The sequence below is a fragment of the Perca fluviatilis genome, chromosome 5 (assembly GCF_010015445.1).
Source record: "Perca fluviatilis chromosome 5, GENO_Pfluv_1.0, whole genome shotgun sequence".
Lineage (NCBI taxonomy): Eukaryota > Metazoa > Chordata > Actinopteri > Perciformes > Percidae > Perca > Perca fluviatilis.
In genome coordinates this window covers 22635472-22660834 of record NC_053116.1, presented here as the reverse complement: position 1 = coordinate 22660834, position 25363 = coordinate 22635472, and the positions used below count along the sequence as shown (strand labels likewise).

Here is a 25363-nt window from a genome sequence, read left to right as displayed (position 1 = left end):
GAGCACTTTGCACTTAGCTTACTGTGAATTCACGGCAATTTCCCTTCATCTCTATGCTCCATCTATAAAAAAACAAACAAAAAAAGCTGCAAATATCTTTGCAGGCACACACTAACTATATACTTCAGAGACTGGAGACATAAACCACGTTAAATTGTACACTAGGAACCCAATAAGGCACAGTAAGGCATGTCTAAGCTCATACATATTTTGGCTTTGAAATGACATTTACTGATCATTAAATGGAGATAGAGAAAGGAAGCTCTGCATGGATTCAGTCAAGTGTGGAGTGGAGAGAGCAGGATCAATGTGTTCATGATAATAAAGCATACACAGAAACTCTCTCAGAGGATAACACTAATTGATGTTAGTGAGGGATGAGATAGCTGCGAGCATACCATATAGGGTGGAAACAAAGAAATGCAGCTCGCTGTCTAACTGGTGGAAGATTTATATTGAGCTTCGATAGATGAAAGCAGCACACAGCAGGTCAGTGTTTCCCCTATAATTGTACAGGTCTTGTAGGCTGCCAGGCCAATGGAACCCCCGCCAGGCCAAATGCCAAAAATAACACCAAATATCCATTGTGTTTCCCCTATATTCGTTCTGCAGAGACCATAGTAAGTCCATGACCGAGGCAACTGTGTGTGGTTACTTCACATCTGTAGCAGCAGGACAGTCAAGTGTGTTATCTAAACTTCTAAAGTCAGATGAATATAAAGTGAAGTGAATATAATGTTGTCAGTAGCCTAACGGTTACAAACAGGCTCAGTAGTGAATGACACACTATCATGCTGATGGATTTTTTTTTTTTTGTGTTTTTAGCTGAGCTGGATCAGAGAATGTTCGGTTAAAACAGATCTGTGAAGTTTGACGGAAGTGATGTAATCTAGCGTTTTATATTTAAAGAAACTTTAAAGTGTTAAAACCCATTAACCCATCTGCAAGGCTAAAGCAGTCCGCCTAGGGGAAAACATAATAAGCGTAGTAAGTTTGTAAGTATTCAGAGGTATGACCACATTGACTTACAACAACTTGTACAGAACTGTATTATGTGTGTGGAGAAACTAAAATAATTCCATCCTAACTAGGAGAAACAGCAGTCACTGAGCACATCACAAGACCTATTTCAATCATCTAAACAAATCAGAGAGGTGGGTGGCAATTCAGAGGTCTGGAACCAGGCTACAACAGATCTGTCAGAAAGTTACTCCTATAAGCCTGAGATAAACCAACCTAGCCTCACATCGCAAGACCAAATGGCAAATGCAAATTAGTCTAGAACCTTTCATTTCAGTTAATTTTAATAGGGGCATTATCAACGTGTCATCAACGTGTTATCAACGTGATGTAGCGCTGAGCGACCAGAGACCAGGGCTGCCCATGTAGATGGCCAATCACAGCACATAATTGCGGGACTTGGCACAAAGCGGGTGGGAAAAAAATAACATCTAAGCAACAGAGAAATGTAAACTACTACAGCCTGCAGAGATGAGCTGGTATATTATGAGTTGGTGTATTAAACGTTTGCCAAATCCTGTCGGAAGTACATTAAACTTCTCAAGAAAAGCACAGTTGATAGTTTTAGCGAAAATATATCGTCCACTTCATTCAATACCGACGCTACAGCAGAAAATTCAGCTGCAGCCATCTTGGTTGTTTTTTAAAATGCCTCAACAACGCTCCTTTAATTTCACTGTTTTGTAGCTTGTAGTTAAGTTTATCTTGTACAATTCACACATTTTGACTGATAATCCAGTACAAATTAATTGTATTTGTACTTATCAAATGTTTTAGCCACATACACAGCTTTGTGGCAAAAGCGCGCACACACTTATAACTTTCAGCATCTGCTCTTGTTGCTGTAGGCTACCCATCACTGCAGAACACCAGGGATGTTGGAGTTTGTACCCCGTCATCTGGCCCACCCACCCACACACACATACACACACACACACAAACACACACACACACACACTGGTGAAATCTTCACAGAGAAACCTGTCGCATTTTGTACAAACCCACCACCAGCTCGCACATTTCCCAGGCAAGCTGTGATGTTAGGTCAAATATCCCTTGATACAGAAATCCACTAACATACTCTGCTGACCCTTGAGGTTCTCTGAAAATAGTGATTAAAGCAACTTGATACTTCTGAGCCAAGAGGGACTGCTTTGATTTCTTATTGCTGCACCACCCTCTTGACTTTTCCTGTCATTCCAATCAACACTTTCAGATGACAGGCAACATGCGGAGTGTTAGAAACCACTGGCAGGGCACCACAACTGAATCCATGGGATCCCCCTCTGCTGTCCTATATCCCAAATGAGAATATATTAATAACACTGACACCACCGCAAGCCAAGTGTCTGGGTTCAAAACTCATTTTCACTGTGTCGGGGGTTCATGCATAATCATCTGCTTCAACGACCTGTGAGACTTGCCTGCTGCAATCTTTACATCCCCAATTTGGAATAAAAAAATCTGCCTCCTCTTGGTACCCTCATGTCTCTTAGTCTCAATCCCCAAAACAGATGTGACACATCACTCTCTCTCTCTCTCACACACAGGCACACACACACACAGACACACCCGCACGCACACACACAGACACACACACACAAGCTTGCCCCAGGTCAGTCTTAACCCAGAACACGATAGGAAAAGAGAACTGTAAAAACTTGAAATTTCTCTCTTACTCAAAGAGATGCTTTATTAATATGTTATGCTCTTGCACAATGCAAACTAGTTCAATTCAAACTTGCTTTCTGACAGAGAAAAACAAAAGGATGTTTCAACAAGAAAAAAACAGGTCACAGAGATTGATTAAATGGGTAACCAAGAATGAATGAGATCAACAGCTACAACAGCTATTAACACAGCAACAACAGCAGAGTTACAGGCCATAACAACGCATTTGAATAAACAAAAGGTTTTCACACAGCTTGAATCCCAATTGCTCTGCTCAGGCAATTGTTTTTGACAGATTGAGCAGCGACACCACACATCCTAATCACCCTGATGATTTCATTAGGCTTCCCCCTTCTGCTGCAATGATTGCCTGAGGAAGAGTTCAGATCAAGAAGCATGTCACATTTTAAAGTTGACCCCTGGGAACAGAAATGTCCTCGCAAGCATTTTTCACCGAATGGTGGCAGTCATGTGACCTCTTGTGTTTCAGCAGGTAATGAATCCCTCAAGAGAAGAGTGGCCTGGTTGAGTTAGATCCCCCCAGCGGAGTGCATTGATTGACTGCAGTGCTACTCTCACCAATCTATCACACCAAATGAATGGTTAAAGTGAGCACCAAAGAAACAGCAGAGAACCGGAGGAGATGGACAAGGTGCATTGACTTTATCCTAGTCTGGCTCAACAGGGATAAAACCTGACATCCGGCGTGATGTCCCTTCCCTCTAGCTATCTCTGCTATCAGGGCTTAGCACCCCACAGGATGGTTGTGACTAGTTTAAAGGAATACAAACAAGCCAGAGCATTTTCCCTTCTGTCCGAGAATAGATGGGCAGTGTAGCCAGACCCTACCTCGGCGCTGACACAGCGCTGTGGAGATAGGTCTGGCATTGCAAGACTATCTTCATCCTAATGTAATAGGCAATGGGGGCTGATAAAGTCTGATGTTTAAGCTTTCAGATGGGAGGCTGAGCGCAGTGGAAGGGAGGGTGGCTTTGTCAGCCAATTTAACTTTTAACAGCATACCTGTGTGTTTTGACACAATGCAAAGGACCAATACATCTCTATAATATGCCGTCTGCTGACATGTTTTTAAGTGGGTGGGAAATAAAAATTCAAGCTATATCCTTGTGCTTGGCAATTTTGTTGGACTATCTCATGTACTCACGATGATACAGTATTGAAATCTGCGCTTTGCATCAAATCATTCTGTTATTTTTTTCCCTATTCAATCTCCTCTGGATGGTAACTTTCTAACAAATGAGATGCCAAAAACGACTCTATCAGGAGTAAGAAATTCTCTTTCCCTCGCTCTGTTCTGATAAGGGTTGTAAACCTTTGTTAGGTTTGTCAAGGTTATCATCTCTGGTCCCTCAATCTGGTCACAGAGGCGCATACATTAAACAGAGCATTTACAAATCATTACTAAGGTCCTGTCCATGGACCAGTACTGGGATAAACCAAAGACAAACAGAAAAAAATCTATTCATTAAATGAAGATCCATGTGTCAAGCCTGTGGGGGCTTTGTGATTTTTGTCTGTGTGCACATTTTTTCTGACATTCATTACCAAAAGTGTGCTTCACATTGGAACTGCAGAGCTGGAGCCCCAGTTTCCCTTAAGTCATTGTACATGGGAACTCTGAGACAGTCTGCTAAGCTGAGATATAGAAAGGGCACATTTTACAACCCAGCACGTTTCACATTTACTACTTTGCTCATAAAGATGTAGCAAACCGCATAGACAACTTATAAAATATTCATAAGAGCTGCTTCAATATTAACAAATAAACACACTCATTACTGCCACGTAAGAGGTGGGATCAAGAATCTAAAAGCACCAGGGGACCACTGGCCCTAAACCACTGAACTGTATTCGTTGGCATGGGTTCGGTAAGGCAGATGTAGGATTGGAGGACCCTTGAGTTTGAAGAGCCATCTTATTGCTGAGTAGAAGTGTAGCCCTCGCAGCTAAGAAGCAGATGCTCTGGGCTCGGCTCACTGGCTGACCTGTGAGCAAAACCAATCAGAGCTATAAACGGGAAACAATGTGCTATCATAGCGATATGCACTTGTTTTGATAAGGGGTTGTCTGCTTCAGTCCCTCCAGTTTGTCAGGGGGCTTGCTGTAATATTGGCAGAGGGTTATGAGAATGCCTGTAGGGCTGCACGCCGCAATTCAATTCCATGTGCGCTGCAATCTCGAAGCTTTCAGGCTCACTAAATCAATTACACAGAGTTGTGGAGGCTGTGCCTCTCACCCACATAACAGCTATTGTTTCTGTTTGCTTCTATTGGATGGACTAAATACACACTTTTATACTAATAAGTGTGTACACTAATACATGGGAAGAATGGCTTCATACATGGCTGTTTTATTTGATATGTGTTCAACTTTTAAACTGTCCAGTGTTTGATCTTTGAAGTAATCTTCAGAACTACTGTAGCAAGTCATAAAGAAGAACAAACAGGACCTGAAGTATTTGCATCTAAAGCAGACACTGTTTCAAGGCCCAATGGAAGCAGGAATGAATTTTTCTTCTCTATCAAACTGTGTCCTGGAGCAAGTCTTTGTTTGGAGAGACATTAATGACAGACAAGGGAGCTGCAGATCGACAGAGCCCGGGGGCATCAACACAGATCCCAGCTTAAAGTATGAAGGTCTGAAGAAAAAAAACATAAATGTGCACCAAGAGGGAAACAACACAAGTCCAGCTGCTACTCACAACACATGCCCCACAATGGATAAATCTCACTCACACACACACACACACAACACACACACACACACACACACAAACACGTACACTTACTCTTGCCTCAGTTTTTCACAAAATGAAATCATTTTGGTTACATAAACACAGGATGCTACAGTCGGCCTTTGTAGGGTTTAACGCTGTTAATCTTCCTGAACAGCCCCGCTCTGCCCATAGTTATGCCATCCTCACAACCTGTCAACTCTATACATTGTTAATACATTTCTTTTGAAATGTGACATGGAAACAGCAATGTTGGGATTGTTGAACAATTTCAGAATTTTAAAATGGAATGCATTTTCAACATGAAAGACAGTCAGTCAGTTTCCCCTCCAAATAACTGAATGGCTGAATGCAGATTTCAAGAAGAAGTCAGATGAGAGAGAGTAAATTAACACAATGACAGCCGGATGTTGATTGATAAATGTCTCGCCTTCGGCTTAACATACATTAATATATCTGACATCTCTATGGGATGTTTTTCAACAGCAATGCATATGGGAACATATAATTTACATGCATATAATACTGATGCAGCATAAGCTACAAAGAGCTAAACACTCTTTATTACGCCAAAATGACGCACCGACAAGGAGACCCTGAAAACCCAAATTAAAAACAATTTCCATGATATAGGCTACATTAATTAAAACTGCCCTATTAAGCCACTATATGTTGCAGCAGCACATACCTCTACGTGCAACCAGCGCTGCCCCGCCCTATTCAGCCGAGGCACTTGCCATCTTTGTGGTATTTGGGTTTTTTGGGGGAGGGGATCAGAGATTCAGTTAAAGCCTAAAAAGGGCGATCACGTTTCTGTGACAAACTAGTGTCGTTTTCGGAGACTGTCAAGCGGTTACACAGCCTCACACACGGCAAGTTGCCTCATGGGAAACCTCTCAGGCACGCCAACAAACTCAACAACTGTCGATATCTCCTGTGGCAAAACACACACAGTGCTGTAGGTCACACCATCACTCTGACGGAGATATGTAAAATAGACAGCTTTACGATAAACAGGACAAAAAAGCAAAAGCGTAAAAAGTTTAGAGATTGTCAGGCTTACAACACGTTGTGTATTTCACTAACTATGATTAAGCGACATTCTGGACATCACTGTGTGTAATGCAAATTAGGTGCGGTTAGATTTTTTATTTACAATTTAAACGAAAAGTCTTAAATATTTCACTGACGTATTTTATGCCGGCCTAAATGGGTCTTTTCTGCAGAACATGGATTTCTGCGTGGATTTTACCTATATAATATTACCTTTTGTAAAGTTTTTTTTTTATTCTTTAAAATGTTTTCTTTTCAGCACCAAAATGTTAAATGGTACGTTACTTATTACAAACAGCGTCCTGTCTTCTTACAACAAAACGCTCCCATAGCGCGCGAAGCTCCCCAAACCACGCAGACACAGCAGCAGCATCAGCAGCGGAGTGTGGATTTACCTGCAGGACACGGTGATCTCCACTTTGGTGGCCGGGATGCTCCCACTGATGGGGTCAAAGTCACAGACCGTCGCCGTGGCCTCCACTTTGTCCATAACGTCTCCCTCCATGTGTGCAGGAGACCCGGGCCAGCTCCCCGAGCCGCGTGAGTCCCTATGAACCTGGAGAGCCGACGGCGGAGAGCCGGAGCGCAGCGGATGAGCGAGCAGTAGCGGATACGGTCCAGACAAACCTCCTAAGTGCTGTCCATTGGACGGGCAACAGCATGGAAAGTTTATTGGGAGGCTGCAGCAGTGAGGCGATTGATTTAACTAAAGTGGGATCACATGCCAGGACGCATCAGAGCCCACTCCGCTGTTTACCAGGCAAAGAATGAGCTCTTTTGCCAGAGCAGCGTTTGAAAAGTAAGAGCTGTGAACTCCACCCCTCCTGTCTGCATTCTCCTACATGCGGGGCTGCGACTGACAACTCGTTGCAGATTCAAACTATCGCTTTATGTCTGGACGGATCGTTATTTGGCTCCAAATTGGTTTTTAAGAGCCTCTAAAAGAAAACAATTAAGCACCGAGGGGCTAATACATTGGATTGTGTATTTTTCTCTTATTACTTTAGGACAGATGAACATAGGTGAAATATTGTTTTATGAATGATTAGGATTATTAAGTGTTATTATTAAGTGCCCTGAGATAATTTCTGTTGTGACTTGACACTATACATAGAATTTAATTGAATTGAAGTTACTGAGAGTGCAATTTTCCTTTCTTTCTGTTTTGGTTTAAGAAAGCTCCAAGGGGGTTACCTGCTGCAGAATTAAAATACTGCCTCGAATTAACGACTAAATAAAATGTTCAAGATGAACCTTTAGGTCACACGCAATGGATGAATAGTTTATTTTCACCTCGTGTTGAAATTACATCAGTTCCTATAGAGCCACAAGCTCGTATTACTAATTGAGAGGCTGCTGGTGCTCTTTCAGCATCTGGACAGCTCCTCAAACTCTCGCTTAGGTCAAAGCCGGTTTCCTCGCTTATCTTGCCAGTAAAAAGTGACGTTTGTTTTTCAAACCTAGGCCTACTGTATATTCATCTCTGGAGACTGTATGGGAGGCTCCCATTTCATCGTTTTTTTTTTCATTTCACCAACAATCTGCTGACATGTTGATAAATTCAACCCGTCAAACATGTTATTCGTAGGTAAACTGCTTTACATCAAATTATTTGTGCATTTGTACTGTGTGTGTGTGTGTGGGGTGTTCTCCAAGCAGATCATCACTACTGATTGCTTCTCTCTTGCAAAACGTTCTTTAAGAAATCACTCCACTGAAACAATTCACACAGTTATCAGAGGCAAATAGGCAACAGCTTATGAATTCTCTCCAAATCATTGAGTTACACAATTTGGAAAGCATACTCTACATAAGCTACAAATTGAAACGCCTATATATATGTTCTATATTTCACATTTGAATCATACGGCCACGGAAACAGGTTATCTATCCATGCATGAAGGTTGACAGTGGTAATGCACTGCAATACTTACACACTTGAGAGTGAGACTTGGGCTGATGTGGGATGTACATTTCGGACACAGCACCACTAGAGCGCAGCTTCATCATTAGTCATGGCCACTCAGTAATTAGGCCCTGTGGTCGCTCTTGGTTGGTTGATTTTGAGCTCCGTTCAGTGCACTGTTCTCCACCGCCTGCTGTGAGGCTCTCCACTGTTCCCACTCGCAGACGCCCCACTTCCTATAGCTGTGGCAAGAGTGTAATTTACGGCGGTGTGTGTGTGTGTGTGTGTGTGTGTGTGTGTGTGTGTGTGTGTGTGTGTGTGTGTGTGTGTGTGTATGTGTTGTGTGTGTGTGTGTGTGTGTGTGTGTGTGTGTGTGTGTGTGTGTGTGGGAGGGCCAGATGACGGGGTACAAACTCCAACATCCCTGGTGTTCTGCAGTGATGGGTAGCCTACAGCAACAAGAGCAGATGCTGAAAGTTATACGTACATTTACTCACGTACTGAGTACAGTATTCTCAGGAAGTGCAATGTTTTACATTTTTATTTGGTACAACTTTGTTGAGAGGAAAATATTTGTCAGACAGCTTTTACTTTTTCAGCAAAGATAATATTTGTAATAACATATGCTATATTGTTGTATATAGAAATACAGTATGTCAATTATAAAAAAAATATATATATATTAGCCTACCACCACTTAATAATATTCAAGGCTTTGGGAAACACATGCTTTCTTGGGTTTTTTTTTGCCAAAAAAGTTAGATGAAAGTTTAAACTCTCATGTCTAAGACAAAGATGGTGGAAGAGGGGGAAACTGACAACCTTACAGTGACAACAGTGACATGACTACAGGTTCTAAAATAGGACTTTTATTTTCTAATGTGGTACTTGTGGTGCGGTTACTTCTAATTAAAGCTGCATCAATCAAATGTTGGTCACCAGGGGGCAGAAAAACATCAGAGCAAGCGACAAGATACACAGCCCCCACCATATCACAGACTTAAGGCGAGGGTATGCTCAAAACGAACTGGTTCAAACAACATGTCAACTGACCATGTCTAAAGGCTAACATTTTTATTCTTTACACTTCCAGGCGTGGTATAAAATCTGCCATGACAGAGAAGGGTGAGACACAATATTCGTTCAAACTGGGATAACGGCGCACAGTTTCAGTGACAGTCTTTCCTCTAAGGCATTCATACTGTCGCACTCATCTGTACAAATGAATGTTGACAGAGACAGTGATGTTGACAGTTGAAGAGAGCTTGAGAAACAAGTTGAAGTGCTGCCTATTTTCTTACCTCCACACACCTGCCTTCAGGCCACGTTCGGACCAACATGCATGTGTTTCACACACTGAATCATGATGATGATCAGGTGCCAAATACTTTAAATAACTGCAAACACAGCAAAAGAACAGTTTTAGATAAATACAGGGCTTGTAGTTTTCCACTATCATGACTGTTTTACTTTCAGACTGGTATACACATTCAGACTAATACAACACTATATGCAGTCTATGTACTGTCATCACATCATAAACAGCCAGAAGAAATAAGCATAACTAAACTGAAATGAACCAATAATGCAAATATGAAACTGGCAGCCCACTCAATAACTAGTGGGGGGGAAGATGCTATTGCCATCTACTGGCGAAAACTGATTTCACTAGAGCCATTTTACATCCGCATGGGGGAGTTTTTTAGAGACTTAAAAGTGACACCATGCATTTAATTAATAATAAATTATAGTTTAAAAATATATTAAGGGTTGTGGGTACGAGATAAGCAAACAAACTAACACACTAATAAATTAAATGTATTGACTGAGTTTTAAACAGGTGTGCAGTGTTATCATTAGCTTAGTCGTGCATTTGCCAGACCTATCTCCACAGCGCTGCAGAGTGTTGAAGATAAAAAAGTTAAAACCATGCTTATGTTTTAACGCAATATACTTTTAGGTAAAAAATATAAGAAAGATTTAATTTGAGGAACCACCCTCAACTTCTTTGGGATAAATTTGGAATCCTTAGAATGATTCGGGACTGATTGATGTAATTCCTGAAGAGGCATGTCATTTCAGTCCGCTGTCAGCTGCAGTGTATCATTTGTTTTTGTCATGTCGTTTTCATCATGCTGTTTTATTAAACCTTTTGCTTAACTTTCAATTGGACCCAAGCCTCTCATTCCTCCTCGGAAATCAAAAGAACACGTCTTTTAAATTTCTTAACAAGACGAAGGCCTGGCAACAGGATCATGCACCCCTGAGTAGGAGAAAAAATGGTCAGGGGTTGTTTGCATTTGTTTAAACCAATCACAATCGTCTTGGGTGGAGCTATAAGCTCTGGACGCAGCGAGAGCTCTGCAAAATGGTCTCGGGAAGGAACTCGTTTGAAACTCCATTGTGTAATTTTTTGAGTTGATTCTTAGCAAAAACCCCTTTGTTCTTTCACAAATATGTGCCCATTCATGTGTAATTACTTCCACCAACTAATCAAAGTGAGGGACATCCGGCGGAACTATCCGGTAATCCAGACTAGACCTCAATCAGCACTCCATGATTCGGTCACACTCCCTACGCGAACCTGAGTTATTTTGTACCTGGCTGTTACCCAACATCGGGATAAAAAATGGATTCTCGAAATCTCACAGGTGTCTGGTTTCTGCCCACAATGATAATATGTAAGCCTGTGATGAAAACAACGTGCAAACTTCCACAAAACGAGGCTGCTCTGTTCTGCTCGTATTCATTGCTGGAACGTACGTTAAGTTTGTTGCGCAGGGGCGCCGGGGCGCCGGGGCAGTATTTGTCTGTGGAAAGATCAGTCAAATCCTTCCGGGCGGACCGACGAAATCTGTGGATCAGGAGAAGATACCTCTGTAGACACAACCCTGGTAACAGATAGAGAAAAACGTTTTGACAATTATACTAAGATTTGACCAGGAAACAGCGGATGACCATCATCACTGTGTCCTGAAGTCACAAATGACTCGTCTGTCTTAGCTTCAAGCTCATCAATCTATTTTACTCAAACTGGACTTTTCTGAATTATAGTTTAATGTCTCACCTTTTACGTTAACTGAAGCAACACTCTGACATCAATGTAATGTTACCCTCTTTGTGGGTTTTTTTTCTGTCATTTTCAGTCTGCTCATGAAGCTGTTACACAGCCAGTAGACACACAGCAACATTAACATTAATTTACTCTGCCTTTTAGCTTCAAAGACAGGGTAGGGCAGACAAGGCCCAGTGGGTTTATCAGAACTTCTTTGCTGAATATGGCTGTTGATGAGAGCAGCCTAAATATAGGCTATATAGTAAATGTGCAATACAACCAAAACCATGAGCTCAAAGAGAGTCAAAAGCTACTGGAGCTGCAGTGTGGTGATCATTCTCTGTGGATTTATTATTTCAAGGGACCTCTTTCACATAATTACACATAGTCATTTGGTTCATTAAAATTATATAAAATGCAGCGGTAAGCACAATCTTGCAGGGCTTCTACTTGTAATTGAGTATTTCTTATGTTGTGGTACTCCACTATTTACGTAATCATCTGCATAAGTATTCTTCCACTGAATTTTATGATATACAGAAAAACATATTCTGTGAAAGCTGCTGGCATTTCCAAAGATTTAGATTAAAAACAAGCACACTAGAAAGTCTAATATCTATTTTCTGTGCAGTCTGAAAACATGCATCTACTTGTAATTGAACTTATGTGAAGCAACATACTGTAAATGTACAGTGGAAGAAATATTGGATATGAATTCTTTAGATGATTGTTCCTAAAACTGGAAATTTGTTTTCTTCAGTTTTTCACATCTCTGTTGAAAAGCAGACACTTTTCAAGGAGAAGTATGCCATCTGTGGCAACTGAATAACTAAATAAATGAACTTTCAGTATTTTTGTTTTCTTTCCCACTGAGGATAAACTGTGACCAGAGGCAGAGTTTATTAGTTGAAGGCACACAGTTGCAGCTTACTGGCATCAGACAGCAGCACAAAATTACAAGGAAAATACTTCTTCAATCTAAGATCTGTTCGTATGAGGCTTTGTGTGTTCTAAAAAGAAATGTGTTGATGCGTACCATTTTGTATTTTCATCACAGCTTGTGTTTTTTCGACTGTGTTTACACATTTTCTTTGCTGGCTTGTACAGTGTCTAGACTTTGACTTGACTTTGATATCAAGGGTTAAAGGACTTATGTCTTAGCAGGATTTGGAAAAACTTGTCCATGCTTTTATCTTCAGTAGACTTGACTACTGTAATGGTGTCTTTACAGGTCTCCCTAAAAAATCTATCAGACAGCTGCAGCTGATTCAGAACGCTGCTGCTCGAGAACTCACTAAGACCAAGGATGTGGATCACATCCCCCCAGTTCTGAAGTCTTTGCACTGGCTTCCTGTCCCTCAAATAATTGATTTCAAAATACTGCTGGTTTATAAATCTCCCAGACCTCTCAGGTTGTCTGGGACAGCTCTGCTTTCTGTCCCCAGAGTCAGAACTAAACAGGGGGAAGCAGAATTTTCAGTTTTTATGCTCCACATACAGTACCAGTCAATAGTTTGGACCCGCTTTCTCAATGAGAAAGTGTGTCCAAACCTTTGGTACTGTATCTGGAACAAACTCCCAGAAAACTGTAGATCTGCCGCAACTCTCAGTTCTTTTAAATCAAGGCTGAAGACCTTTCTTTTTGATCCTGCTTTTCTTTGAATAATTGTTAATTTCTTATACTGTACTGCACTGTAACTTTTATTCTCGTATTTTATCTGTTTTTAATTTTTTTTATTGTTTTTAACTGCTCTGAATTGCCCTGTTGCTGAAATGTGCTATACAAATAAAGCTGCCTTGCCTTGCATTGCCTTTGACATGTTCTTACTTTTTGACTTTGTACATCAACGTTTCCTATGTCTTATTAAGCATTTGTATTGATTAACTTTGTAACTGATAGTCTTATTAATCCAGCCATGTTTTTTTTTTTCTCCTTTTCGTAGCTATGTAACTTTTTTGTTGACAGTCAAGACGACAACAGCATGGAAACATTTAACAAAATAAGGTAAAATCAGAACACATCAGCATGTTTTTTGCACATGCAGAATGTTGCACTTTGAACTCCAGGCCTTCTATAGGCCAGCTTCACTCTCATTCTTCTGTGACATAAATCAACAATACCCCTGTGCCGGGCTGGAAACACATTTGTCATTATACTTTTTTAGATGACCTGATCACTTTGTCAGCGCTGTGGTTTCTCCGAAGAGAAGGAAACAGGGAGCATTAAAATCCCTCTGGCGCGATGATGTTTAAGTCATAATGAGGGGAGGAGTGTGTGGATCCACAGTCATACATGAAAATACAGAGAACAATTAAACACAACAGAGAAGTGGAGTATTGTCCATCTCTGCTCTATTGCACTGGCCCGTTGAGCAGCACTGACGTGAGGTGGATGGAGCATGCAGGGAGGAAGAGTGTGAGGTTTTAGCTCGTTCATCTTCTGTGTGACAGAGAAATGGTGAGGTGTGAGAGCATAACAAGACAGGGCTTCTTTATGTGGAAATGTATATGTGGTGTGTGTGTGTGTGTGTGTGTGTGTGTGTGTGTGTGTGTGTGTGTGTGTGTGTGTGTGTGTGTGTGTGTTTTTGTGTGTGTGTGTGTGTGTGTGTGTGTGTGTGTGTGTGTGTATTAGCATTAATGTCTGTCTCATCCATTACTCTGATTGAGCACCAGGAAATGTGATGTCGGCAGCCGCTACGCCACCATTACTAAAACACTGGAGCATGGCTGTTTTCAGTGGTGGTGGCCGGAAACAGCCGTGTTTTACTTCGGTGAAGCTCTGCCACTTCCCTGTCAGGGAGTTCATTATGTTGCGAAAGAGATTCACAGCCCCGTAGAGTGGAGGCATTTCTTGTTATAGAGTACAGTAGAGATATTTCAGACTGTATGTTGCAGCTAAAACCTGCTGCAGAATTCACACATAAAATCTTTTTGTGGTGTGAATCTCTGATAATAGATTGAGACTTACAGTCACAGTTGCAGTTATGTACAGTAAGTATGCCTTGATCACAGATTTGGTTCTCTCTGTGGTTTTGTTTTGAAATGCTGCAAATGTAACACAGGGTAGTTCATTCAAATTATTTTTCCTCGAAAAAAGAAGAAAAGAAATAGAAACAAATCATAGCATTTATTGATTGTTGTCATGCATGCAGGAGTCATATAATCTTTAATTGATTGCCAAGTGTGATTGCATGAGGTAGAAAAAAAGGCCGTACATTTTAATAAAAGAAAATAATACCGGGGTTTTTTCTCATATCCTCTGATGGATCATTTGCTTAGGCATCTGTGACAGCTGTGTGCAGGCTGGCTTCAACAGACAGGTCTGTTTCTCTTCTGCCTCATATCCAAAGCAAAATTTAACTTTGAACTTGTTGGGCCATCTGTACAATTAATGATGATAATATAAGTAAAATTATTTTTTGGTGGCAAAACCATGAGCAGAACGGTCGCTGTAATACTTCACCCAAGGCAGCTGAAATTTTATCTATTTCTTACTTATTTGTGTCATCGGACTCTGAAGGGTTTGCATTGTTTCTCTTTTCAAACTACAACAAAGTAAGACTATCTTTGGGCTCTAGCAACACATGACAAATACTTCATCTTTGTAGTAATATCAGTTACATATTCTGTTTGCAGAGTGAGTAGATGGACCAATCAATGCATCCAGTTTCTCTATTTAAATGCCAAGCTGTAACAGACAGAAATGATCCCCAGAGAAGTCATTTAGGGCTCCTCAGCTGGATAAGACCGCCTCCCTATGAATGCCAAGAGTCCGTAAACTTGTTAGAGACATAATCTGGAAAAGTTAAGGTCCCTCACATCTGCGTGCCTCTTGTGGGTGTCTCTGAATAAAGTGGTGTTGCCACACGTCTTCTTGCTTCACTTCACAGGCAACTCATCATCCCCCAGCAGCCTGACCTAGATCCAGCCATCCCTGTGCTCACATCGTATACATATTCATTGGGCTCTCTTAATCATAAGACAGCCCCTTGAGCGGAAGAGAAAACTCTCTAATTAGTTGCTATCATCCCATTGCAGCTCATTGGGTTGTGTTGCCTTGCCTGCCACGTGTTTTTCTCTCAGCGTGCTGTTATAGTCGTTTTCATGCAGGTTCAAGACTGGCTGTCATCTGCCATACCTATGGTCACTTGTAAAATAAAGGTTGTGATGAGTTTCCTGAGACTCTCATTATTCTACATTATGTTTGGTAAAGTTAACACATGATGCATGCTTGAAGCTTAGTAGTTTGAAACCACACCTCATGATCATGACTGACTGAAGTTTTTATAGCTGCTGACTCTCAGAGAAATAAATCAAAAGTATGCTTGCCTTCTTCAGATTGTGTTACTGTTCTCTTCCAGACACTTAGTGGTCTTTTATGCAAACTGTCTCCTGCAATAAGAAAAGACACTAAGACTAAACCAAAATTCATAACAGGCACTCTCTCCTCCTATTGTTCACAAAATGACTGATTGCAGTGTCAGTTGTCGGCTGATCACATTGGTAGCCCATAGCAATGCAAACCTACAGATACAGTGAATTCTGCAAAGCATTTCAAACCATTGTTTGTTTTCTACTGCCCGTAACTTTACTGCTTTGGTTCTCTCTCACTGCTCTCATCAGCATTTTCTTCAGCAGCGTCAGGCTGCTGTTTAAAAAAAAAAACAAAAAAAACAAGCAAGACTCCAAATGAATGTTAATGTTGCTCCATTAATGCAGAATGTATAAGCAACTGTATGCTAACAAGTTCCCCATATCATGATAATATGCCAATGTTGTGTTCACAGCTTGTTTCTGAAGTTTGACTGACTGAAGTGTGAAAACCTAATTCTAATCTTAACCCTACAATTAAACCTTAAAACCTCAAACAGTATTATGAAGAAGTAAAGACCTGATGAAATCGTTCCATCTGTCAGGGTTGAAACTCAAATTTGTCCCCACAAAGATAGATGTACAATAGCACACACACATTGGTATTACTTTACTTGTGAGAACACCATCAAAATCACGACTACATGGCAAACCCTAACACCAAACTAGCCCTCAAAGATGCTCTGGAAATAGAGAGCACTGGATACAATCTCCTCTATTTGCAAACATGTCTAAAAATGGTTCTCACAAAGATAGAAGTACATTAAAACCCATACACACTTGTGACTACTTGGCAGCTTCCACAGAGTTACAATTTATTTTTAGGAGCCAAATTGCAAGAAATTCCTTTATTATCACTGTCTGCTTGCATGAACTGCAAATGTAAAGGTGTCCAGTGTCAATCAATAAAAGAAAATAAATTGAACTACCTCAGAGGCAGGGAGCCTGAGAGAAATGTATTATGTAAATGTATAATCATCCACTGATTCCAAGGCCGTAGTACCATCTAAATTTTTCCATTTGAGCTTTTCATGCAACAGTAACACAGCCACTAATCATTCTACTTCAGGATGCTAACTGAAGCAATTTAGTTTGTGTTGACTGAAACTCAGCGGCTCCACTGTTCATCTTAAATGAAATAAGAATGATTTAGATGCTTAATAAAACCTGCTTTAGTAAGTGGCATCATCGCCATGGGTGAGACAACTATTAGGGACAATAGAAGAAGTGAGCCCCACTTTTGACCTCATCTGTTTGTTCAACAAGCACTGGGTCTAATCTTAAATGCTGCAGCATCCTGCCCCCACGATGCCCGGAGGCATGGAGATTTTTCTCTCCTACCCCTGATCAAAGTTTGCTTTCCAGTGTGGGCGGGAGGGACTTTCATCACAGTGTTTTCTCAAAGCTATATCCATGCAAATCATTGCATTTATCCCCTGTGCGCTGTGTGCAGTATGGGTGGAAATGAATACACAGCCAGTGATATGTGAATATTGCAAGATAAGACTCACAGCAGGCACAGTACACCACCAATGGCTCACTAAGGAGACATAGCAGGATTTCTCCCACACAGAGATCAAATGCAGGTGCAGGGGAGCACCACTGAGGCTGCAAAGGAGGAATATCATTACAGCACACATCCCCAAATATTATCAAAAGGGATCTGCCAGCAAAGAAGAAAAATATAGAGTGCTCACAGTCCTGTGGTATGTGCTTAAATACCACTGTGGCTGAGTGAGTGAGGACATCCTCAGATCATTAACATGTGAGGGGAGTGAACTCCTGTCTCTGTAGTGGACCTGTACATATCTGTGACAGTATGATTAATGTGACTCCACACCCTCTGCGTTATTCTACTCTTCGTGGCACTCACATAATGAGGAAAGGCTGCTCGCCAGCTGAAGCACTGCACTCTCTGTGCACATGCCCTCCGGTGCAGCCATCACAGCCCGAGGATGCTCCGAGCAGGATTTGCCATTATGGTTTTCCTCATTACAGGAGCAGCGTGATTTTAGGAGTTGATGGGCTTCACAAGGGGCCCGGGGAAGTCATCTCTGTCTGGGAAAAAAACTCATCAGTGGCAAGTGCGGGTAGCTGTACAAACCTGCTGTGGTGTCGTTAATGCCAGCAGTCTTTAACCCCTTGAGCTATTCCTTACCACCCCACTACCAGCAGCAGCTGCCACTTGACAGTTTCCATAGAAATGACAGCTCACTCACCTCCGTTATATTCTACAATCAAAGTCGATAGTGATAAAGTGAAGGAACTTATTACTTACATATTGTGAACACTTTTCTGCAATCCCATAATGTTTACAGTTTGTCCTTTATAGGCAGAACTTAAACCATCACGCCTTTACGTTCCCTTCATATGTACCCTCTGTGATGAAGAGACATATGTTCAGTATGTGTTTATATGAGCAACCTGTAGGCCAGATTACAAAAGGACAGACCACTGGGATGCACAAATTAAGATACCTAAAGATTGCCTGTTAGGGAAGAAACAGAAAAGCTAAACATTGAAGGCTTGCACTAGGTCAGTAAGAGTCCAATAAAGTTCTTAGATCCCCATGCTGTCCAGTATTTAGCCACATCCACTGCTTTATGTGATGGAGCACCTCTCCTTTCCTTTGCACCTCTCCTTTCCTTGTAGGTAAAAGAGAAGTAGTTAATGGCTAAATGCCCAGCGGTGGAAAGTGATTTAAAACTAAGCTGTTTTTTCTTGACTCTTTTCTGCCTGCACCTCCATCGCTGTGATTAATCAACTCACAAAGCTAATACAAACTGTAAATCCATGGTAAGGAAATCTCCAGTATAGACAAAATACACCACAAAGAAAAGATAGCAGCACCAAATGTTACTCAATCTGAAATGTTGACAGAAGAGAATAGAAAAAAAGTCTTTGCATACCCAGCAACTACCTTCGAAGCTCGATCCAGTCACTCTCATCCTGGTTTACAGTCGGTTATCATGAACTGGCATCATCACCAGCCGCTGTTTCATCAGTGTCTGATGCAAATGGTGTTTGTTGGATACTGTTCATTTGAACAGCCTTCTTCAAAAAGTGTGTGCATGTATGAAGAAGAGAGAGCAAGTATATCAGTATACTTTCTAAATTCAATTTGAGTGTGCCGTTGATGGGCACTTCTGCCCACAGTGCACAACGCAAAGGACATGGAGGAGAGACTCACAGCGGTGGCACATTAAAACTGTTAATTAAACTAACAATTAAAGTATTAGATGGTGGTTTGACACCATCCTTAATTAAGGATTAAATCTAAGCAAAACATTTAAACTCTTCTTTTTTTAAGGACGAGACCAACATTTTAAGAAATAGGCTTTGTGAACTTTCTTGGCAAGATTTATGTAAAATAATATCAATGTAATTATTGTGTCTGTGCAGTAAATATGACTGGAAGCAGGAGACAGTGATGTCAGATTTGATTGACACCAAGTATCCCAATCAAAGCTTCAAACATGCCCAATCGTCATAAACATAGCCCAATTTTTGGTCATCCATATACTTCCTGTTTAGCCTGGGAAAACCCTGACAAACTTCTGGTAAATTTGAGATTTGCTCTGCAAGACAGTCTGGCCAAGAGCCCATTCAAGCCCATTTCCAATTTTTCCAAATTGAAGCACCAATCACAACCATTGAGGCGGGCTTTACACGATGACGATAGCGCAGCGACAGCAAGCAGCTTTTTCAACATGACGGCCACCGAAGCGCAGCAACCCATTGATGCCGCTGTCGCTGCTACATCACCCGGATCGTTGGTCTGATTGGTTAAAGGACTATCCAATGCGCCCAGAGGCATTTGAGCGGCGTCCGTTGGTGACGCCCCTTTGGAAATGGGCTGTGAATGAAGCTTGCCCAGACCCACTCTCAGTTACAACTGAGAAAGGTCTGGTATCAACCAGGCTACTTCCTGTTATGTTTTGTGGCAGACTACGAGCTCTATTAGTGTATTATAGTATAATGAGCTGTTGAACTCAGTGCCCTGTTAATTTTATTAATACTAATTAAAGAAGAGGAGGGGGCAAATCATTGGATTGTTCCTACCCTCTAATACAACCCAAAGAGCTTTTTCCAGCCTCATACCTAAACATAAATGTTACAGTTTTAAACTTGTCCTAAACATTGTAAAAGTGCAGTTTGGTCTTGGCACATAATCTACGTGGTTAGGTTTAGGCATCAGAACTACTTATTTAAGTTTAGAAAAAGATTGTGGTTTGGGTTAAAATCTGTACATCTGTTGCGTTACTTTACTTCTGTGTGTACGGACATGACGTAATAACGCATGTGACACAGAACGTGACGCAATTCCGTTTGTTCCGTGAAGTTAAAATAACTCTATTTTATTGTAAATAAAATGTACTTTTTATTTACAAATGAGACATGAACTCCGGTCTGAAACTCCTCTGTTTGTTTGACCCATCTGGCCCTCTTATACTTTGTCACCTTACTTCCTGTTACGGCCACTACAGGGGACCACCTAACAATAAATGTAAATGTGGGTCGTAATGGCTGATTGTACAAACAGCTTATGGGGTTGTTTTTTTGGGGCAGACAGTCTCAGGAAAACGGCTAGTCTGGCTTTGTTCAAAGGTAACAAAATCTGCCTGGCAACCTCGAAGTGACAACTAGAATCAAGGAAGTAACTGTGCCCTGCCAAGAAATAGTCCAGCACATAACCTCCTTTAAAACAAATTAAAGAAATGTGTGTTTTTTACTTTGCTAGCTCTTGCTTTACATGTAGGAGCCCTATCGATCTTCTCAGAAAAAGAGAATAAACGGATTTCCCAAAATGTTAAATTATTCCTTTAACTGACAGTAGCTTTCCAAAGTGGCAGTTTGTTTGACATCTGTAAGTGCATGTCTTGCATCATTTACAGTTAGTAAGTTACAAAACTGTAAACTACACTGATTTCTGATAACAGCAAATTATGTATATAATGAATATTTTGTCGCAGATGCTGAACACAATTATAGTATGAAATTGGGACATAGACACAGGAGATAGAAATAGAGGACACGCTGTAAACTAATACCCTTTTATAATCCGTGGAGTAAACTTGCAGAGGAAGAAGAGTGACATGGAGAGTGGGCTGAATCTGCAGCAGAAATCCTTCACAGTCCAATTAACAGCAAGAATTTCCCCACAGCTCTCATAGCACAGCCTCACCAAATTTTACTGTTGAGGGGGAGTTATAGGCTACAAGGTTATACAACTGCTGGAGCATCACTTCATATACGCTGACAAAAAAACATGACACATGCAGTGACAATCTAAAAGTGAGCACATGACAAACAACACAAAAGCTAAATGAGCACATACAAGAATAGAGAGAACATAGATTTCTGTGTGGCGGCTGTCAACTTGACAGACATATTGATGGTGACATTTCAAAAGGGCACTGCACATCATGATTGAAATTATAGGTGTGTTTTCTTTAATCATTGGAGGGCCTCTGGTAATAATCATGTGAAAGTATACACAGGCAATCAAAGTTCAAAGTCTCAGGTTTTAGAAGGTTGGAAAAGAAAAGAATAACAATGAGATCCACCCCCTGAGATAAATATGCCTCCTTGCCACGCGTGTCCTTGCAAAACTGCACCCCGTATTCGATATCTCATGCAGTATGTGTGCATCTCGGAGATGAAGCTGGTGTCATTGCACAGATAGCAGCTGTGTTTGGTAGAAGCAGCAGCAGTGTTTTCACTGGGATTCAGTCTGTCAGGAGGACTGAATGATCACCCCATCTCACTTGATATCATGTTCACACACACACACACACACACACACACACACACACACACACACACACAGGGCTTCAATCCCAGAGTCTGCAAGCAAGGCATCCAGTGAATAAACACTTCACAAACCTAAATGAGGAAGACAGGGAGGAAATGACTTTTAAAGTAGGTGTTTGAATATGACAATCAATGTCATTAATGATTTTGTGTATTAATACAAGCAGTCTGGAGGATTGAAAGAACATCACACCACAAAGGATTTATGTAAAATACACTCAGGGTCCTTTTCAACATCAAAAGATAAGATAACACCATTACAGAACTCTCAAAAGGTATGTTTAACATTGGTTTTGAAATAAATCTTCCTGTTTATTACAAGTGACTGTGTAAACACTGTATGTAAATATACACATATATAGGACTGATCCTAGTCTGGCTGTTTAAGTGGAAGTATAGGAGGTGCACTCTCTTGGATCTCTCATCTGTGCATACATGCTAATAAGTGACCCAACTCAATACACTTAATGACATACTGCCCTCTCTTGGACAATATTGGTAAATGAAAGTTTTTTTTTCATCAACACAATGGGCCCTATTTTAACGATCTGAAACGCAAGTGTGAAACGCCAAACTTAAGTAGCTTTGTGGGCGGATCTCAGGCGCTGTTGCTATTATAACGGCGGGATAAATGAGTCTTGCGCCCTACGCAAATCTTAAATGGGTTGGTCTGAAGTAGCTAGGTGTGGTTTGGGCGTAACGTGAAAACAACCAATCAGAGCGTCATATTTCATTCCCTTTAAGAGCAGGCGCGCTTGTTGCATGGCGGATTGCTATTATGACGGCGGATTTGCCTGGCGCACGCCAGCGGGAGCTGTCCGGGATGCGGCAAAGTAACAAATGCCCGTCTTGGCCGGGTGGCGATGTTGCTGCGGCCTCTCGGGCGTATTTCCTCAAGTCTGGAGAGGATTGCTGCAGCCATGGAGCGTGGGCCTCCAAACGCACCACCTGCACCTGTTGTGCCCCCTCCTCCTCCTGGTCAGTGGCGGAATTGTTTTCTGAAACTGCAAAATAGGACCACGTAACGTTTTCGCCGGAACACGCCTCCTCTTTTCGCTGAACCGCCCCCTGGAGCGCAAATACATTCCCTAATTTACCGACGTGCGTCTATTGAGGGAAAAGTCCGCTAAATAGGTGCAAAATAGGAATGATACATGTGTCGGTGTACAAAGGCAATTGCGCTGAGTGCAAGATAGGGCCCAATGAGTGAAAAAGCACTTTGAGGTTTTTTCTGTGTTTTATTTTAGTCTTTTTTTTTGCACAAAAGCAGAGCATCTGTGATGGTGAAAATAATCTCATTAGTGTGACACCAAACACACATTCCAAGAGTTGTAACCATTGCAGATGCCCCAGTTACCCTAAATACAGTGATGCTGGGTCGCTGAGGGTGTGAAAGCCCATTGTGCTCCTTTTTCTGATTTACCAAGATGCATCTGGCTGAGCTCTGGATCGGCTCCTGCAAACCAGGCCAATTCTATCAGAGACGGGATGAAAGAAAACTGTCATCAGAGCCGGCTGGATGAGCATCTATAAAAGCTGCGGTGCTGTAATGAAAGGAAGACAACATTAGTACGGGGTCAGGCCTCAGGGAGGGGAGAATAAGGTTTGGGTTGTTGCTCTGAGAGGAGTACAAAAATGTGTATGCTCATCTTGTTTTCCTGGGCAGAGCCGCTGCAGCCATTACAACACCTGCACTAAACTCACAGAGCTCATTATCTTCACACATTGTTACTGCAGGGAAGCAAAGCCACAGTACAGCTGAGGGTGAAGGTTATTGATGCCACACAAGGGGGTGTTTAGAAGGTTATTACAGTATGCAGAAAGCTAGTGAGATTAAAACTATAGAAATGAAGGGATACCAGAGATACACTTAGATACAGTTTGCCCTCCTGCAACAACCCTCCTGCATACTGATTAGAGTGGTTTATTAAACTGAATAATAAGTAGCGAAGACTAACTCATATTATTCTCCTACAACTATGGCAGCACCCTCCTTTGGGACAATCATGAAAGAAATCAGTGCCTGAGTTTAAAAGACAGGTCATATTTAGATGAAATGCCTCTTCATCTCTAATTGGCACTGGCATAAAAATCTACTGTAGTGCTTGTTTGTTATGAATCCAAAGCCTGAGAACAGTATATTTTAAGATATACAGACACGTTGGTGGTGAGGAAGATGAGGCACATAACATTAAGCAATAATATAGCAAAGATAACGTATGATGGTGATAGAATATCTGCCACATTTCCAGAAAAACGTAATGATACTCTGCTCTCCGCCTCAGCACCAGACCTTAATCACATCACGGAATAAGCATGTCGCTCATTTGATGAAAGTTGGCCATAAATGTAATAAAGCTGCCAAGGTTATTAAAAGTGCCACAGGCCATTTTACAACAGCTCACACACCTCGTATTGGATTATGGAAAGAAATATGATGAACCAAGGAAGTACAACTTGCCCATTTACAAAAGGACTAGGGGAGGTTTAATGCCTGGTGACTAAATCCATTCATACACATTAATACCTAAGCAATGACAACCTGCAGATGTTCATCTCAGGTTGGTGGAAACTCAAAGACATCCTTTTAAGGAGTGCTGCAATTAAACTGCCTGTGCATATCAGCCATGCGTTGCCTGTGTACAAAATACATATACACTCCACTTTGATCACAGGTTACATTCAGCAGTTAATAAGTGTTCAGTTCACATGGGTATTTAGGGTTTTAAAGACTTTGTTTGTCTGTTGTTTGTCCATTGATTTTTTTTTTTTTTTTTTGGATTTCTTTATTTAAAAGGGACAGTGCACATTAATCAACATGAGTACAATGTCCAACATATAAATGTGCCAGATTTAGCCATACCAGCTAATTTTCATCTGTAGTCCCTAGATTAGAGTTGATGAGGCTCTGGAGGGGCTGATAACAACATTTAAAAGTGTTTATTTAGCTCAGATTGGGATAGACTTGACTTTATATTTACAATTGGATTAACACTGAAAAGTTAGTAAGAGTTATTGGAAAAATAGCTTACACAGCTGCCGGGTGCAGCTGGAAACAACAACGGTGAGAGCAGTGAGACTAAACCACAAGAGTAAAGCTGTGAGCCAGAAAACCAAAACAATGAGCTGAAAGACACTGAAATGCTCCATAGAGCTAAGGGGAACTGGAGTCGCCTGATAATTCCCACTGGTTTCATTACTACTATAACAATCATCTTACATTTTTTATTAAATTCAAGAGCTACTGTGATACTACCTGCATTTAAAACCCTCCTTCTTCAACTAACAACAATGCACACATGTTTCTTGTGCAACTTCACAAGAGAATCTTGAATGTCCACAAGGTTTGTCCAACTCAAAAATGTCCTCCTCTCCATAATCCAACCAAAATGTCCAAACACAGAATATATTTCCTCCCTTCAAAATGCAAAAATACAAATCGGGAAAAGCAATGTATTGCACCAAAAAAAAGAATCAAACTCACCGGATGTAGAATTGGGAAATGGTAATCCAGCCTTTTGTTGGATTTTAAATCATCTGCTGAATAGCTAGTCCTCAAATGCACTGATCTCCTTGTTCAATTCAGATATCAGGAAATCTGCCAGACTGGCAGATTGTTTTAACAGCGTCTCTGCACTGCGAGGCACAGGCATTATTGGACAAACAAACCTGACTCCCCTAGGTTTCAGGATGACATGGCAGATGAGCCCAGCTATTT

The 25363-nt window shown here is 41.2% G+C and overlaps 1 protein-coding gene across 2 annotated transcripts in view; it reads right to left on the bottom strand.

Annotated features, from left to right (window-relative positions):
• Window positions 1-7334, bottom strand: part of cpne5a (copine Va) — a 72092-nt gene extending 64758 nt beyond the window's left edge. Inside the window, exon 1 of one of the 2 annotated variants that reach the window (XM_039801918.1) lies at window positions 6895-7334. In XM_039801918.1, the coding sequence (XP_039657852.1) occupies window positions 6895-7004 (110 nt within the window). In that variant the 5' untranslated portion in view covers window positions 7005-7334. The remainder of the gene's footprint in view (window positions 1-6894) is intronic. The other variant, XM_039801917.1, reaches the window with a different exon arrangement.
• Between the last annotated feature and the right edge of the window lie 18029 nt (window positions 7335-25363).